Here is an 18,804-nt window from a genome sequence, read left to right on the forward strand (position 1 = left end):
AACAAAGAGCTGCAGTTAGTTTCAGAGTGGGTGGCAAGGAATAAGTTTGCCCTAAATATTACTAAAACTAAAAGCATTGTATTTGGAACAAAACACTCACTAAACCCTAAACCTCAACTAAATCTTGTAATAAATCATGTGGAAATTGAGCAAGTTGAGATGACTAAACTGCTTGGAGTAACCCTAGATTGTAAACTGTCATGGTCAAAACAAATTGATGCAGTAGTAGCTAAGATGGGAAGAAGTCTGTCTATAATAAAGCGATGCTCTGCCTTAACAACACTATCAACAAGGCAGGACCTACAGGCCCTAGTTTCTACCTTCTTTACAACACTATCAACAAGGCAGGACCTACAGGCCCTAGTTTCTACCTTCTTAACAACACTATCAACAAGGCAGGACCTACAGGCCCTAGTTTCTACCTTCTTAACAACACTATCAACAAGGCAGGACCTACAGGCCCTAGTTCTACTTTCTTAACAACACTATCAACAAGGCAGGACCTACAGGCCCTAGTTTCTACCTTCTTAACAACACTATCAACAAGGCAGGACCTACAGGCCCTAGTTTCTACCTTCTTAACAACACTATCAACAAGGCAGGACCTACAGGCCCTAGTTTCTACCTTCTTAACAACACTATCAACAAGGCAGGACCTACAGGCCCTAGTTTCTACCTTCTTAAAAACACTATCAACAAGGCAGGACCTACAGGCCCTAGTTTCTACCTTCTTAACAACACTATCAACAAGGCAGGACCTACAGGCCCTAGTTTCGACCTTCTTAACAACACTATCAACAAGGCAGGACCTACAGGCCCTAGTTTCTACCTTCTTAACAACACTATCAACAAGGCAGGACCTACAGGCCCTAGTTTCGACCTTCTTAACAACACTATCAACAAGGCAGGTCATACAGGTCCTAGTTTCTACCTTCTTAACAACACTATCAACAAGGCAGGACCTACAGGCCCTAGTTTCGACCTTCTTAACAACACTATCAACAAGGCAGGTCATACAGGTCCTAGTTTCTACCTTCTTAACAACACTATCAACAAGGCAGGACCTACAGGCCCTAGTTTCGACCTTCTTAACAACACTATCAACAAGGCAGGTCATACAGGTCCTAGTTTCTACCTTCTTAACAACACTATCAACAAGGCAGGACCTACAGGCCCTAGTTTCTACCTTCTTAACAACACTATCAACAAGGCAGGTCATACAGGTCCTAGTTTTGTCTCACCTTGACTATTGTTCAGTCGTGTGGTCAGGTGCCACAAAAAAGGACTTAGGAAAATTGCAATTGGCTCAGAACAGGGCAGCACGGCTGACCCCTGGATGTACACAGAAAGCTAATATGAATAATATGCATGTCAATCTCTCTTGGCTGAAAGTGGAGGAGAGATTGACTTCATCACTACTTTTATTTATGAGAGGTATTGACATATTGGTTGCACCGAGCTGTCAGACTAACCCGTGTGTTGTTCCTCTCTGCCTTGAGTTCTGCTATCTCCTCCTCTCTCTCCAGCAGCTGCTCCCGGCAGACATTCAGCTCTTTGGTCAGCACTGCAAACTCCTGCAGAGACACAAGGGGGCGACGTTACTCACAATACACTGTGTGTAGCCATAATCATATACAGTATAATAGCACACATACATACAGCACAATTACAAACAGTTAAAAAATTAAGCACAAAAACATTTAAACGAGAAAAAAAATAAACATTTAAATTACAGACCTGTGACACACTGGTGTCACACATACACACACAGTGGTTGCTGGTGGGAGGAGCTATAGGAGGACGGGCTCATTGTAATGTCTAGAATGGGATGAATAGAAGGGGATAACACACAAAGATATGGAAACCACGTTTGACCCCATTCCAAGCCTTCCAATCCAGCCATTACAATGAGCCCATCCTCCTATAGCTCCTCCCAACAGCATCCAATGTGTGTGTATGTGTGACACCACTGTGTCTATAGTATGACGTTGAGTTTCCAACTACGTATATCTGGGAGCAGATAATGTCTATGTTCCTGACCTGGGTTGCTCATAACACTCCAGTGAACACCTCATGGCCATTCCTCATGGCCATGGCGGGGCCAGCCACGTTGTGTAGGCTAGGCTGACATATGGCCACATATGACACTGTACCATCCTCTGTCCTGACGGCCATCTTGGCTCAGATGGACTTTACCCATGCGTGACCAAGCCGTGACACACATTCACTATCACAGTAAGGAAAGGCATGCAACCGCCAGTGTCCTGGAGCATGTGAAGACTGAATCATGGGCGTTTCCACAAGCCACTGGGAGGCATTGGTGCTCAGTCCATCTCTTCCAGTATATGGTGTAATTCTACATGCCCTGGAGCATTATAACATAACACTGTTGATTATTGTGTTCAGTGGACTGGTAGGAAGATTAGGGACTGGGCTGTCAGTGTGCACATCAGTGGTAACTACTGATAAAGGAGAAAAGAGAAAAACAAGACAGGGGAAAACGGAAAAACAAGACAGGGGAAAACGAGAAAAACAAGACAGGGGAAAACGGAAAAACAAGACAGGGGAAAACGGAAAAACAAGACAGGGGAAAACGGAAAAACAAGACAGGGGAAAACGGAAAAACAAGACAGGGGAAAACGGAAAAACAAGACAGGGGAAAAAGGAAAAACAAGACAGGGGAAAACGGAAAAACAAGACAGGGGAAAACGGAAAAACAAGACAGGGGAAAACGGAAAAACAAGACAGGGGAAAACGGAAAAACAAGACAGGGGAAAACGAGAAAAGGAAGACAGGGGAAAACGGAAAAAGGAAGACAGGGGAAAACGGAAAAGGAAGACAGGGGAAAACGAGAAAAAACAAGACAGGGGGAAACGAGAAAAGGAAGACAGGGGAAAACGGAAAAAGGAAGACAGGGGAAACGGAAAAACAAGACAGGGGAAAACGAGAAAAAACAAGACAGGGGGAAACGAGAAAAAACAAGACAGGGGGAAACGAGAAAAAACAAGACAGGGGAAACGAGAAAAAACAAGACAGGGGGAAACGGAAAAACAAGACAGGGGAAAACGAGAAAAAACAAGACAGGGGGAAACGAGAAAAAACAAGACAGGGGGAAACGAGAAAAAACAAGACAGGGGAAACGAGAAAAAACAAGACAGGGGGAAACGGAAAAACAAGACAGGGGAAAACGAGAAAAGGAAGACAGGGGAAAACGGAAAAACAAGACAGGGGAAAACGAGAAAAGGAAGACAGGGGAAAACGGAAAAACAAGACAGGGGAAAACGAGAAAAGGAAGACAGGGGAAAACGGAAAAACAAGACAGGGGAAAACGAGAAAAGGAAGACAGGGGAAAACGGAAAAAGGAAGACAGGGGAAACGGAAAAACAAGACAGGGGAAAACGAGAAAAAACAAGACAGGGGGAAACGAGAAAAGGAAGACAGGGGAAACGGAAAAACAAGACAGGGGAAAACGAGAAAAAACAAGACAGGGGGAAACGAGAAAAAACAAGACAGGGGGAAACGAGAAAAAACAAGACAGGGGAAACGAGAAAAAAACAAGACAGGGGGAAACGAGAAAAAACAAGACAGGGGGAAACGAGAAAAAACAAGACAGGGGGAAACGAGAAAAAACAAGACAGGGGAAAACGAGAAAAGGAAGACAGGGGAAAACGGAAAAAGGAAGACAGGGGAAACGGAAAAACAAGACAGGGGAAAACGAGAAAAAACAAGACAGGGGGAAACGAGAAAAAACAAGACAGGGGGAAACGAGAAAAAACAAGACAGGGGAAACGAGAAAAAACAAGACAGGGGGAAACGAGAAAAAACAAGACAGGGGAAACGAGAAAAAAAACAAGACAGGGGGAAACGAGAAAAAACAAGACAGGGGGAAACGAGAAAAAACAAGACAGGGGGAAACGAGAAAAAACAAGACAGGGAAAATGAGAAAAGGAAGACAGGGGAAACGGAAAAACAAGACAGGGGAAAACGAGAAAAGGAAGACAGGGGAAAACGAGAAAAGGAAGACAGGGGGAAACGAGAAAAAACAAGACAGGGGAAAACGAGAAAAGGAAGACAGGGGAAAACGAGAAAAGGAAGACAGGGGGAAACGAGAAGAGGAAGACAGGGGGAAACGAGAAAAGGAAGACAGGGGGAAACGAGAAAAGGAAGACAGGGGGAAACGAGAAAAGGAAGACAGGGGGAAACGAGAAAAGGAAGACAGGGGGAAACGAGAAAAGGAAGACAGGGGGAAACGAGAAAAGGAAGACAGGGGAAACGGAAAAACAAGACAGGGGAAAACGAGAAAAGGAAGACAGGGGAAAACGGAAAAAGGAAGACGGGGAAACGGAAAAACAAGACAGGGGAAAACGAGAAAAGGAAGACAGGGGAAAACGAGAAAAGGAAGACAGGGGAAAACGAGAAAAGGAAGACAGGGGAAAACGAGAAAAGGAAGACAGGGGGAAACGAGAAAAGGAAGACAGGGGAAAACGAGAAAAAACAAGACAGGGGAAAACGAGAAAAGGAAGACAGGGGGAAACGAGAAAAGGAAGACAGGGGAAAACGGAAAAACAAGACAGGGGAAAACGAGAAAAGGAAGACAGGGGAAAACGGAAAAAGGAAGACGGGGAAACGGAAAAACAAGACAGGGGAAAACGAGAAAAGGAAGACAGGGGAAAACGAGAAAAGGAAGACAGGGGAAAACGAGAAAAGGAAGACAGGGGAAAACGCGAAAAAACAAGACAGGGGAAAACGAGAAAAAACAAGACAGGGGGAAACGAGAAAAAACAAGACAGGGGAAACGAGAAAAACAAGACAGGGGAAACGAGAAAACAAGACAGGGGGAAACGAGAAAAACAAGACAGGGGAAAACGAGAAAAGGAAGACAGGGAAAACAGAAAAACAAGACAGGGGAAAACGGAAAAAGGAAGACAGGGGAAAACAGAAAAGGAAGACAGGGGAAAACAGAAAAACAAGACAGGGGAAAACGGAAAAAGGAAGACAGGGGAAAACAGAAAACAAGACAGGGGAAAACGAGAAAAGGAAGACAGGGGAAAACGGAAAAACAAGACAGGGGAAAACGAGAAAAGGAAGACAGGGGAAAACGGAAAAACAAGACAGGGGAAAACGAGAAAAGGAAGACAGGGGAAAACGAGAAAAGGAAGACAGGGGAAAACGGAAAAACAAGACAGGGGAAAACGAGAAAAGGAAGACAGGGGAAAACGGAAAAAGGAAGACAGGGGAAACGGAAAAACAAGACAGGGGAAAACGAGAAAAAACAAGACAGGGGGAAACGAGAAAAGGAAGACAGGGGAAAACGGAAAAAGGAAGACAGGGGAAACGGAAAAACAAGACAGGGGAAAACGAGAAAAAACAAGACAGGGGGAAACGAGAAAAAACAAGACAGGGGGAAACGAGAAAACAAGACAGGGGGGAAAACAAGACAGGGGGAAACGAGAAAAACAAGACAGGGGGAAACGAGAAAAAACAAGACAGGGGGAAACGAGAAAAACAAGACAAAAACGAGAAAAGGAAGACAGGGGGAAACGAGAAAAACAAGACAGGGGGAAACGAGAAAAACAAGACAGGGGAAACGAGAAAACAAGACAGGGGGAAACGAGAAAAAACAAGACAGGGGGAAACGAGAAAACAAGACAGGGGAAACGAGAAAAACAAGACAGGGGGAAACGAGAAAAACAAGACAGGGGAAACGAGAAAAACAAGACAGGGGGAAACGAGAAAACAAGACAGGGGGAGAAAAGGAAGACAGGGGGAAAACGGAAAACAAGACAGGGGAAAACGGAAAAGGAAGACAGGGGAAAACGGAAAAACAAGACAGGGGAAAACGAGAAAAGGAAGACAGGGGAAAACGGAAAAACAAGACAGGGGAAAACGAGAAAAGGAAGACAGGGGAAAACGAGAAAAGGAAGACAGGGGAAAACGGGAAAAAGAAGACAGGGGAAAACGAGAAAAGGAAGACAGGGGAAAACGGAAAAAAGGAAGACAGGGGAAACGGAAAACAAGACAGGGGAAAACGAGAAAAACAAGACAGGGGGAAACGAGAAAAGGAAGACAGGGGAAAACGAGAAAAAAGGAAGACAGGGGAAACGGAAAACAAGACAGGGGAAAACGAGAAAAAACAAGACAGGGGGAAACGAGAAAACAAGACAGGGGAAACGAGAAAAGCAAGACAGGGGAAACGAGAAAACAAGACAGGGGGAAACGAGAAAAACAAGACAGGGGAAAACGAGAAAAAAAGGCCAGGGGAAGACGAGAAAAGGAAGACAGGGGGAAACGAGAAAAAACAAGACAGGGGGAAACGAGAAAAAACAAGACAGGGGGAAACGAGAAAAAACAAGACAGGGGAAACGAGAAAAAACAAGACAGGGGAAAACGAGAAAAAAAGGCCAGGGGAAGACGGAAAAAGGAAGACGGGGAAACGGAAAAACAAGACAGGGGAAAACGAGAAAAGGAAGACAGGGGAAAACGAGAAAAGGAAGACAGGGGGAAACGAGAAAAGGAAGACAGGGGAAAACGAGAAAAGGAAGACAGGGGAAAACGAGAAAAGGAAGACAGGGGGAAACGAGAAAAGGAAGACAGGGGAAAACGAGAAAAGGAAGACAGGGGGAAACGAGAAAAGGAAGACAGGGGGAAACGAGAAAAGGAAGACAGGGGAAAACGAGAAAAGGAAGACAGGGGGAAACGAGAAAAAAAAGGAAGACAGGGGGAAACGAGAAAAGGAAGACAGGGGGAAAAACAAGACAGGGGAAACGAGAAAAGGAAGACAGGGGGAAACGGAAAAAGGAAGACAGGGGAAACGGAAAACAAGACAGGGGAAAACGAGAAAAACAAGACAGGGGAAAACGAGAAAAGGAAGACAGGGGAAAACGGAAAAGGAAGACAGGGGGAAACGAAAAACAAGACAGGGGAAACGAGAAAAAACAAGACAGGGGGGGAAAACAAACAGGGGGAAACGAGAAAAAACAAGACAGGGGAAACGAGAAAACAAGACAGGGGGGAAAACAAGACAGGGAAAACGAGAAAAAGGAAGACAGGGGAAAACGAAAAACAAGACAGGGGAAACGAGAAAAACAAGACAGGGGAAAACGAGAAAACAAGACAGGGGAAAACGAGAAAAGGAAGACAGGGGAAAACGGAAAACAAGACAGGGGAAAACGAGAAAAGGAAGACAGGGGAAAACGAGAAAAACAAGACAGGGGAAAACGAGAAAAGGAAGACAGGGGAAAACGAGAAAAGGAAGACAGGGGAAAACGAGAAAAGAAAGACAGGGGAAAACGAGAAAAGGAAGACAGGGGAAAACGAGAAAACAAGACAGGGGAAAACGAGAAAAGGAAGACAGGGGAAAACGGAAAAGGAAGACAGGGGAAACGGAAAAAAAGACAGGGGAAAAAGAAAACAAGACAGGGGAAAACGAGAAAAGGAAGACAGGGGAAACGGAAAAACAAGACAGGGGAAACGAGAAAACAAGACAGGGGAAAACAAGACAGGGGGAAAAGAAAAAAAACAAGACAGGGGAAACGAGAAAAACAAGACAGGGGAAACGGAAAACAAGACAGGGGGAAAACGAGAAAACAAGACAGGGGGAAACGAGAAAAACAAGACAGGGGGAAACGAGAAAAACAAGACAGGGGAAACGAGAAAAACAAGACAGGGGGAAACGAGAAAAACAAGACAGGGGGAAACGAGAAAACAAGACAGGGGGAAACGAGAAAAACAAGACAGGGGGAAACGAGAAAACAAGACAGGGGAAAACGAGAAAAACAAGACAGGGGAAAACGAGAAAAGGAAGACAGGGGAAACGGAAAAACAAGACAGGGGAAAACGAGAAAAGGAAGACAGGGGAAAACGAGAAAAGGAAGACAGGGGGAAACGAGAAAAAGAAGACAGGGGAAAACGAGAAAAGGAAGACAGGGGGAAACGAGAAAAGGAAGACAGGGGGAAACGAGAAAAGGAAGACAGGGGAAACGAGAAAAGGAAGACAGGGGGAAACGAGAAAAGGAAGACAGGGGGAAACGAGAAAAGGAAGACAGGGGGAAACGAGAAAAGGAAGACAGGGGGAAACGAGAAAAGGAAGACAGGGGGAAACGAGAAAAGGAAGACAGGGGAAACGGAAAAACAAGACAGGGGAAAACGAAAAAAGGAAGACAGGGGAAAACGGAAAAAGGAAGACGGGGAAACGGAAAAACAAGACAGGGGAAAACGAGAAAAGGAAGACAGGGGAAAACGAGAAAAGGAAGACAGGGGAAAACGAGAAAAGGAAGACAGGGGAAAACGAGAAAAGGAAGACAGGGGAAAACGAGAAAAGGAAGACAGGGGGAAACGAGAAAAGGAAGACAGGGGAAAACGAGAAAAGGAAGACAGGGGAAAACGAGAAAAGGAAGACAGGGGAAAACGAGAAAAGGAAGACAGGGGGAAACGAGAAAAGGAAGACAGGGGAAAACGAGAAAAGGAAGACAGGGGAAAACGAGAAAAAACAAGACAGGGGAAAACGAGAAAAGGAAGACAGGGGGAAACGGAAAAGGAAGACAGGGGAAAACGGAAAAACAAGACAGGGGAAAACGGAAAACAAGACAGGGGGAAAACGAGAAAAGGAAGACAGGGGAAACGGAAAACAAGACAGGGGAAAACGGAAAAACAAGACAGGGGGAAAACGAGAAAAACAAGACAGGGGGGGAAAAAACAAAACGAGAAAAACAAGACAGGGGAAAACGAGAAAAAACAAAAGGAGAAAAAACAAGACAGGGGGAAACGAGAAAACAAGACAGGGGAAAACGAGAAAAGGAAGACAGGGGAAAACGAGAAAAGGAAGACAGGGGAAACGAGAAAACAAGACAGGGGAAAACGAGAAAAACAAGACAGGGGGGGAAAAAACAAGACAGGGGGAAACGAGAAAAAACAAGACAGGGGGGGAAAACAAGACAGGGGGGAAAAGGAAAACAAGACAGGGGGAAACGAGAAAAACAAGACAGGGGAAAACGAGAAAAACAAGACAGGGGAAAACGAGAAAAACAAGACAGGGGAAACGAGAAAAGGAAGACAGGGGAAAACGAGAAAACAAGACAGGGGAAAACGAGAAAAGGAAGACAGGGGAAAACGGAAAAGGAAGACAGGGGAAAACGAGAAAAGGAAGACAGGGGGAAAACGAGAAAAACAAGACAGGGGAAAACGAGAAAAGGAAGACAGGGGAAAACGGAAAAACAAGACAGGGGAAAACGAGAAAACAAGACAGGGGAAAACGAGAAAAGGAAGACAGGGGAAACGAGAAAACAAGAAGGGGAAAACAAGAAAAGGAAGGGGGAAACGAGAAAAAGGAAGACAGGGGGAAACGAGAAAACAAGACAGGGGAAACGAGAAAACAAGACAGGGGGAAACGAGAAAAACAAGACAGGGGGAAACGAGAAAACAAGACAGGGGGGAAAACAAGACAGGGGGAAAAACAAGACAGGGGGAAACGAGAAAAACAAGACAGGGGGAAACGAGAAAAACAAGAAAAACAAGACAGGGGGGGGAAAACAGACAGGGGGAAAAAACAAGACAGGGGAAACGAGAAAACAAGACAGGGGAAAACGGAAAACAAGACAGGGGAAACGAGAAAAACAAGACAGGGGAAACGAGAAAAACAAGACAGGGGAAAACAAGAGAAAAACAAGACAGGGGGAAACGAGAAAAACAAGACAGGGGGAAACGAGAAAAACAAGACAGGGGAAACGAGAAAAAACAAGACAGGGGAAACGAGAAAACAAGACAGGGGGAAAAAAAACGAGGAAAACAGGGGGAAAAGGAAGACAGGGGGAAACGAGAAAACAAGACAGGGGAAAACGAGAAAAGGAAGACAGGGGAAAACGAGAAAAGGAAAACAGGGGAAAAGACAAGACAGGGGAAAACGAGAAAAGGAAGACAGGGGAAAACGAGAAAAGGAAGACAGGGGGAAACGAGAAAAGGAAGACAGGGGAAAACGAGAAAAGGAAGACAGGGGAAACGAGAAAAGGAAGACAGGGGGAAAAAAAAGAAAAGGAAGACAGGGGGAAACGAGAAAAACAAACAGGGGAAAAAGAAAAGGAAGACAGGGGAAACGAGAAAAGGAAGACAGGGGAAAACGAGAAAAGGAAGACAGGGGGAAAAGGAAGACAGGGGGAAAAGGAAGACAGGGGAAACGAGAAAAGGAAGACAGGGGAAAACGAGAAAACAAGACAGGGGAAAACGAGAAAAGGAAGACAGGGGAAACGAGAAAAGGAAGACAGGGGAAAACGAGAAAAACAAGACAGGGGAAAACGAGAAAAGGAAGACAGGGGAAAACGAGAAAAGGAAGACAGGGGAAAACGAGAAAAGGAAGACAGGGGAAAACGAGAAAAACAAGACAGGGGAAAACGAGAAAACAAGACAGGGGGAAACGAGAAAAGGAAGACAGGGGAAAACGAGAAAACAAGACAGGGGGAAAACGAGAAAAGGAAGACAGGGGGAAAACGAGAAAAAACAAGACAGGGGAAACGAGAAAAACAAGACAGGGGAAACGAGAAAAGGAAGACAGGGGAAAACGAGAAAAAGGAAGACAGGGGGAAACGAGAAAAACAAGACAGGGGAAAACGAGAAAACAAGACAGGGGAAAACGAGAAAAGGAAGACAAAACGAGAAAAGGAAGACAGGGGGAAACGAGAAAAGGAAGACAGGGGGAAAACGAGAAAACAAGACAGGGGAAAACGAGAAAAGGAAGACAGGGGAAACGAGAAAAAGGAAGACAGGGGAAAACGAGAAAACAAGACAGGGGAAAACGAGAAAAGGAAGAAGGAAGACAGGGGAAACGAGAAAAGGAAGACAGGGGAAAACGAGAAAAGGAAGACAGGGGAAAAAAGAAAAGACAGGGGGAAACGAGAAAAAAGACAGGGGAAAAGAAAAGGAAGACAGGGGAAAACGAGAAAAGGAAGACAGGGGAAACACGAGAAAAGGAAGACAGGGGGAAACGAGAAAAGGAAGACAGGGGAAAACGAGAAAAGGAAGACAGGGGGAAAAGGAAACAGGGGGAAACGAGAAAAGGAAGACAGGGGAAACGAGAAAAACAAGACAGGGGAAAACGAGAAAAGGAAGACAGGGGGAAAACGAGAAAAAAAGGAAGACAGGGGAAAACGAGAAAAAAGACAGGGGGAAACGAGAAAAAGGAAGACAGGGGAAAACGAGAAAACAAGACAGGGGAAAACGAGAAAAACAAGACAGGGGAAACGAGAAAAACAAGACAGGGGGAAACGAAAAAAAGACAAAACGAGAAAACAAGACAGGGGAAACGAGAAAACAAGACAGGGGAAACGAGAAAAAACAAGACAGGGGAAACGAGAAAAGGAAGACAGGGGGAAAACGAGAAAAACAAGACAGGGGGGGAAAACAAGACAGGGGAAAACGAGAAAAAAGAGGGGGGAAACGGAAAAACAAGACAGGGGAAACGAGAAAAACAAGACAGGGGAAAACGAGAAAAAGAAGACAGGGGAAACGAGAAAAAAACAAGACAGGGGAAAACGAGAAAAGGAAGACAGGGGAAACGGAAAAAGGGGGAAACGAGAAAAGGAAGACAGGGGAAAACGAGAAAAGGAAGACAGGGGGAAACGAGAAAAGGAAGACAGGGGGAAACGAGAAAGGAAGACAGGGGAAACGAGAAAAGGAAGACAGGGGAAAACGAGAAAAGGAAGACAGGGGGAAACGAGAAAAAAGGAAGACAGGGGAAAACGGAAAAGGAAGACAGGGGAAACGAGAAAAACAAGACAGGGGAAACGAGAAAAGGAAGACAGGGGGAAAAGGAAAAGGAAGACAGGGGAAACGAGAAAACAAGACAGGGGAAAACGAAAAAAACAAGACAGAAGGGGAAACGAGAAAAAACAAGACAGGGGAAAACGAGAAAAAGGAAGACAGGGGAAACGAGAAAAGGAAGACAGGGGAAAACGAGAAAAGGAAGACAGGGGAAAACGAGAAAAGGAAGACAGGGGAAAACGAGAAAACAAGACAGGGGGGAAAAAAACGAGAAAAGGAAGACAGGGGGAAAACGAGAAAAGGAAGACAGGGGGGGAAAAAAAACGGGAAAAACAAGACAGGGGAAAACGAGAAAAGGAAGACAGGGGGAAACGAGAAAAGGAAGACAGGGGGGAAAAACAAGACAGGGGAAAACGAGAAAAGGAAGACAGGGGAAAACGGAAAAAGGAAGACGGGGAAACGGAAAAACAACACAGGGGAAAACGAGAAAAGGAAGACAGGGGAAAACGAGAAAAACAAGACAGGGGAAAACGAGAAAAGGAAGACAGGGGAAAACGGAAAAACAAGACAGGGGAAAACGAGAAAAAAAAGACAGGGGAAGACGGAAAAAGGAAGACGGGGAAACGGAAAAACAAGACAGGGGAAAACGAGAAAAGGAAGACAGGGGAAAACGAGAAAAGGAAGACAGGGGAAAACGAGAAAAGGAAGACAGGGGAAAACGAGAAAAGGAAGACAGGGGGAAACGAGAAAACAAGACAGGGGAAAACGAGAAAAGGAAGACAGGGGAAAACGAGAAAAGGAAGACAGGGGAAAACGAAAGAAAAGGAAGAAGGGGCGAGAAAAAAAGGAAGACAGGGGAAAACGAGAAAAGGAAGACAGGGGAAAACGAGAAAAGGAAGACAGGGGGAAACGAGAAAAGGAAGACAGGGGGAAAACGAGAAAAAGGAAGACAGGGGAAACGAGAAAAGGAAGACAGGGGAAAACGAGAAAAGGAAGACAGGGGAAAACGAGAAAAGGAAGACAGGGGAAAACGAGAAAAGGAAGACAGGGGGAAACGAGAAAAGGAAGACAGGGGGGAAAACAAGACAGGGGAAACGAGAAGAAAAGAAAAGGAAGACAGGGGGGGAAACGAGAAAAAAGGAAGACAGGGGAAAACGGAAAAAAAGGAAGACAGGGGAAAACGAGAAAAGGAAGACAGGGGAAAACGAGAAAAGGAAGACAGGGGAAAACGAGAAAAAAAGGAAGACAGGGGGAAACGAGAAAAGGAAGACAGGGGAAAAAACGAGAAAACAAGAAGACAGGGGAAAACGAGAAAAGGAAGACAGGGGAAAACGAGAAAAACAAGACAGGGGAAAAACAGGGGAAAACGAGAAAAAAACAAGACAGGGGAAAACGAGAAAAAGGAAGACAGGGGGAAACGAGAAAACAAGACAGGGGAAAACGAGAAAAGGAAGACAGGGGAAACGAGAAAAGGAAGACAGGGGAAAACGAGAAAAGGAAGACAGGGGAAACGAGAAAAGGAAGACAGGGGAAAACGAGAAAAGGAAGACAGGGGGAGAAAAGGAAACAGGGAAAAAAACGAGAAAAGGAAGACAGGGGAAAACGAGAAAAGGAAGACAGGGGAAAACGAGAAAAGGAAGACAGGGGGAAACGAGAAAAGGAAGACAGGGGAAAACGAGAAAAGGAAGACAGGGGAAACGAGAAAAGGAAGACAGGGGGAAACGAGAAAAAACAAGACAGGGGGAAACGAGAAAAAACAAGACAGGGGGAAACGAGAAAAAACAAGACAGGGGAAAAGAGAAAAAACAAGACAGGGGGAAACGAGAAAAAACAAGACAGGGGGAAACGAGAAAAAACAAGACAAGGGGAAACGAGAAAAAACAAGACAGGGGGAAACGAGAAAAAACAAGACAGGGGGAAACGAGAAAAAACAAGACAGGGGGAAACGAGAAAAAACAAGACAGGGAAAACGAGAAAAGGAAGACAGGGGAAACGGAAAAACAAGACAGGGGAAAACGAGAAAAGGAAGACAGGGGAACACGAGAAAAGGAAGACAGGGGGAAATGAGAAAAAACAAGACAGGGGGAAACGAGAAAAAACAAGACAGGGGAAAACGAGAAAAGGAAGACAGGGGAAAACGAGAAAAGGAAGACAGGGGGAAACGAGAAGAGGAAGACAGGGGGAAACGAGAAAAGGAAGACAGGGGGAAACGAGAAAAGGAAGACAGGGGGAAACGAGAAAAGGAAGACAGGGGGAAACGAGAAAAGGAAGACAGGGGGAAACGAGAAAAGGAAGACAGGGGGGGAAAAGGAAGACAGGGGAAACGGAAAAACAAGACAGGGGAAAACGAGAAAAGGAAGACAGGGGAAAACGGAAAAGGAAGACAGGGGAAAGAAAAACAAGACAGGGGAAAACGAGAAAAGGAAGACAGGGGAAAACGAGAAAAGGAAGACAGGGGAAAAAGAAAAGGAAGACAGGGGAAAACGAGAAAAGGAAGACAGGGGGGAAAAAGAAAAGGAAGACAGGGGAAAACGAGAAAAACAAGACAGGGGAAAACGAGAAAAGGAAGACAGGGGGAAACGAGAAAAGGAAGACAGGGGAAAACGAGAAAAACAAGACAGGGGAAAACGAGAAAAGGAAGACAGGGGAAAAGAAAAGGAAGGGGGAAACGGAAAACAAGACAGGGGGAGAAAAGGAAGAAAACGAGAAAAGGAAGACAGGGGAAAACGAGAAAAGGAAGACAGGGGAAAACGAGAAAAACAAGACAGGGGAAAACGAGAAAAGGAAGACAGGGGAAAACGAGAAAAGGAAGACAGGGGAAACGGAAAAACAAGACAGGGGAAAACGAAAAAAGGAAGACAGGGGGGAAAAGGAAACGGGGAAACGGAAAAACAAGACAGGGGAAAACGAGAAAAGGAAGACAGGGGAAAACGAGAAAACAAGACAGGGAAAACGAGAAAAGGAAGACAGGGGAAAACGAGAAAAACAAGACAGGGGAAAACGAGAAAAGGAAGACAGGGGAAAACGAGAAAAGGAAGACAGGGGAAACGGAAAACAAGACAGGGGAAAACGAGAAAAGGAAGACAGGGGAAAAGGAAGACAGGGGGAAAACGAGAAAAGGAAGACAGGGGGAAAACGAGAAAAGGAAGACAGGGGAAACGAGAAAAGGAAGACAGGGGAAAAAGAAAAGGAAGACAGGGGAAAACGAGAAAAAGGAAGACAGGGGAAAAGGAAAAGAAGACAGGGGAAAACGAGAAAAAAAGACAGGGGAAAACGAGAAAGGAAGACAGGGGAAAACGAGAAAAGGAAGACAGGGGAAAACGAGAAAAGGAAGACAGGGGAAACGAGAAAAGGAAGACAGGGGAAAAAGAAAAGGAAGACAGGGGGAAAACGAGAAAAGGAAGACAGGGGGAAACGGGGAAGACAGGGGAAAACGAGAAAAGGAAGACAGGGGGAAAACGAGAAAAGGAAGACAGGGGAAAACGAGAAAAGGAAGACAGGGGAAACGAGAAAAACAAGACAGGGGAAAACGAGAAAAGGAAGACAGGGGGGAAAAAAAACAGGGGGAAACGAGAAAAGGAAGACAGGGGAAAACGAGAAAAGGAAGACAGGGGAAAACGAGAAAAGGAAGACAGGGGGGAAAAGGAAGACAGGGGAAAACGAGAAAAGGAAGACAGGGGAAACGAGAAAAGGAAGACAGGGGAAAACGAGAAAAGGAAGACAGGGGAAACGAGAAAAGGAAGACAGGGGAAAACGAGAAAAGGAAGACAGGGGGAAACGAGAAAAGGAAGACAGGGGAAAACGAGAAAAGGAAGACAGGGGGGGGACAGGGGAAAACGAGAAAAGGAAGACAGGGGGGAAAAAACAAGACAGGGGAAAACAAGACAGGGGAAACGAAAAAAAAAACAGGGGGGAAACTGAGAAAAAGGAAGACAGGGGAAAACGAGAAAAAACAAGACAGGGGAAAACGAGAAAAGGAAGACAGGGGAAACGAGAAAAAACAAGACAGGGGAAAACGAAAAGGAAGACAGGGGAAACGGAAAAACAAGACAGGGGGGAGAAAAGGAAGACAGGGGAAAACGAGAAAAGGAAGACAGGGGAAAACGAGAAAAGGAAGACAGGGGGGAGAAAAGGAAGACAGGGGAAACGAGAAAAACAAGACAGGGGAAAACGAGAAAAGGAAGACAGGGGGGGAAAAGGAAGACAGGGGAAACGAGAAAAAGGAAGACAGGGGGAAAACGAGAAAAGGAAGACAGGGGAAAACGAGAAAAGGAAGACAGGGGAAAAAAGGAAGACAGGGGAAAACGAGAAAAAGGAAGACAGGGAAAACGAGAAAAGGAAGACAGGGGAAACGGAAAAACAAGACAGGGGAAAACGAGAAAAGGAAGACAGGGGAAAACGGAAAAGGAAGACAGGGGAAACGAGAAAAAGGAAGACAGGGAAAACGAGAAAAGGAAGACAGGGGAAAACGAGAAAAGGAAGACAGGGGGAAACGAGAAAAGGAAGACAGGGGAAAACGAGAAAAGGAAGACAGGGGAAAACAAGAGGGGAAAAGGAAGACAGGGGAAAACGAGAAAAGGAAGACAGGGGAAAACGAGAAAAGGAAGACAGGGGAAAACGAGAAAAGGAAGACAGGGGAAAACGGAAAAAGGAAGACGGGGAAACGGAAAAACAAGACAGGGGAAAACGAGAAAAGGAAGACAGGGGAAAACGAGAAAAGGAAGACAGGGGAAAACGAGAAAAGGAAGACAGGGGAAAACGAGAAAAAACAAGACAGGGGAAAACGAGAAAAGGAAGACAGGGGAAACGAGAAAAGGAAGACAGGGGAAAACGGAAAAACAAGACAGGGGAAAACGAGAAAAGGAAGACAGGGGAAAACGGAAAAAGGAAGACGGGGAAACGGAAAAACAACACAGGGGAAAACGAGAAAAGGAAGACAGGGGAAAACGAGAAAAACAAGACAGGGGAAAACGAGAAAAGGAAGACAGGGGAAAACGAGAAAAAACAAGACAGGGGAAAACGAGAAAAGGAAGACAGGGGGAAACGAGAAAAGGAAGACAGGGGAAAACGGAAAAACAAGACAGGGGAAAACGAGAAAAGGAAGACAGGGGGGAAAACGAGAAAAGGAAGACAGGGGGGAAAAGGAAGACAGGGGAAAACGGAAAAAGGAAGACAGGGGAAAACGAGAAAGGAAGACAGGGAAAACGAGAAAAGGAAGACAGGGGAAACGAAGACAGGGGGAAAAGGAAGACAGGGGAAAACGAGAAAAGGAAGACAGGGGAAAACGAGAAAAGGAAGACAGGGGAAAACGAGAAAAGGAAGACAGGGGAAAACGAGAAAAGGAAGACAGGGGAAAACGAAAAAAGGAAGACAGGGGAAAACGAGAAAAGGAAGACAGGGGAAAACGAGAAAAGGAAGACAGGGGAAAACGAGAAAAGGAAGACAGGGGGAAAAGGAAGACAGGGGAAAACGAGAAAAGGAAGACAGGGGAAAACGAGAAAAGGAAGACAGGGGGAAACGAGAAAAGGAAGACAGGGGAAAACGAGAAAAGGAAGACAGGGGAAAACGAGAAAAGGAAGAGAAAACAAGGGGAAAACGAGAAAAGGAAGACAGGGGAAAACGAGAAAAGGAAGACAGGGGGAAAACGAGAAAAGGAAGACAGGGGGAAACGAGAAAAGGAAGACAGGGGAAAACGAGAAAAGGAAGACAGGGGGAAAGAAAGGAAGGGGAAAAACGAGAAAAGGAAGACAGGGGAAAAGGAAGACAGGGGGAAACGAGAAAAGGAAGACAGGGGAAAACGAGAAAAGGAAGACAGGGGAAAAGAGAAAAAAACAAGACAGGGAAAACGAGAAAAGGAAGACAGGGGGGGAAAAACAAGACAGGGGGAAAACGGAAAAACAAGACAGGGGAAAACGAGAAAAGGAAGACAGGGGGAAACGAGAAAAGGAAGACAGGGGAAAACGGAAGACAGGGGAAAACGAGAAAAGGAAGACAGGGGGGAAAAGGAAGACAGGGGAAAACGAGAAAAAGGAAGACAGGGGAAAACGAGAAAAGGAAGACAGGGGAAACGAGAAAAGGAAGACAGGGGAAACGAGAAAAGGAAGACAGGGGAAAACGAGAAAAGGAAGACAGGGGAAAACGAGAAAAGGAAGACAGGGGGAAAAGGAAAAAGAAGACAGGGGAAAACGAGAAAAGGAAGACAGGGGAAAACGAGAAAAGGAAGACAGGGGAAAACGAGAAAAGGAAGACAGGGGAAACGAGAAAAGGAAGACAGGGGGGAAAACGAGAAAAGGAAGACAGGGGAAACGAGAAAAGGAAGACAGGGGGAAAACGAGAAAAGGAAGACAGGGGAAAAAAGGAAGACAGGGGGAAAAGAGAAAACAAGACAGGGGAAAACGAGAAAAGGAAGAAGACAGAAAACAAGGGGGAAAACGAGAAAAGGAAGACAGGGGGGAAAAGGAAGACAGGGAGAAAAGGAAGACAGGGGGAAAACGGAAAAACAAGACAGGGGAAAAAGGAAGACAGGGGAAACGGAAAATTAGAAAAGGAAGAAAAAACAAGACAGGGGAAAACGAGAAAAGGAAGACAGGGGAAACGGAAAAACGAAGACAGGGGGGAAACGGAAAAGGAAGACAGGGGGGGAGGGGGAAAAGGAAGACAGGGGAAAACGAGAAAAGGAAGACAGGGGGAAACGAGAAAAAGAAGACAGGGGAAAACGAGAAAAGGAAGACAGGGGGAAACGAGAAAAGGAAGACAGGGGGAAACGAGAAAAGGAAGACAGGGGAAAACGAGAAAAGGAAGACAGGGGAAAACGAGAAAAGGAAGACAGGGGAAAACGAGAAAAGGAAGACAGGGGGAAAACGAGAAAAGGAAGACAGGGGAAAACGAGAAAAGGAAGACAGGGGAAAACGAGAAAAGGAAGACAGGGGAAACGAGAAAAGGAAGACAGGGGAAAACGAGAAAAGGAAGACAGGGGGAAACGAGAAAAGGAAGACAGGGGGAAACGGAAAAGGAAGACAGGGGAAAACGAGAAAAGGAAGACAGGGGAAAACGAGA

At 45.5% G+C, this 18,804-nt stretch overlaps 1 protein-coding gene across 4 annotated transcripts in view; it reads right to left on the bottom strand.

The window, feature by feature from the left end:
- LOC118376123 (liprin-alpha-3-like) overlaps positions 1-18,804 on the bottom strand; it is a 186,229-nt gene that overhangs the window by 46,144 nt on the left and 121,281 nt on the right. For 3 of the 4 annotated variants that reach the window (XM_052519149.1, XM_052519150.1, XM_052519151.1), the window contains one exon: positions 1,473-1,574. In XM_052519149.1, coding sequence (XP_052375109.1) covers positions 1,473-1,574 — 102 coding nt within the window. Of the gene's footprint in view, positions 1-1,472; positions 1,575-18,804 lie in introns of those variants that run through there. The other variant, XM_052519152.1, reaches the window with a different exon arrangement.

Source organism: Oncorhynchus keta, chromosome 5, assembly GCF_023373465.1.
Source record: "Oncorhynchus keta strain PuntledgeMale-10-30-2019 chromosome 5, Oket_V2, whole genome shotgun sequence".
Classification (NCBI taxonomy): domain Eukaryota; kingdom Metazoa; phylum Chordata; class Actinopteri; order Salmoniformes; family Salmonidae; genus Oncorhynchus; species Oncorhynchus keta.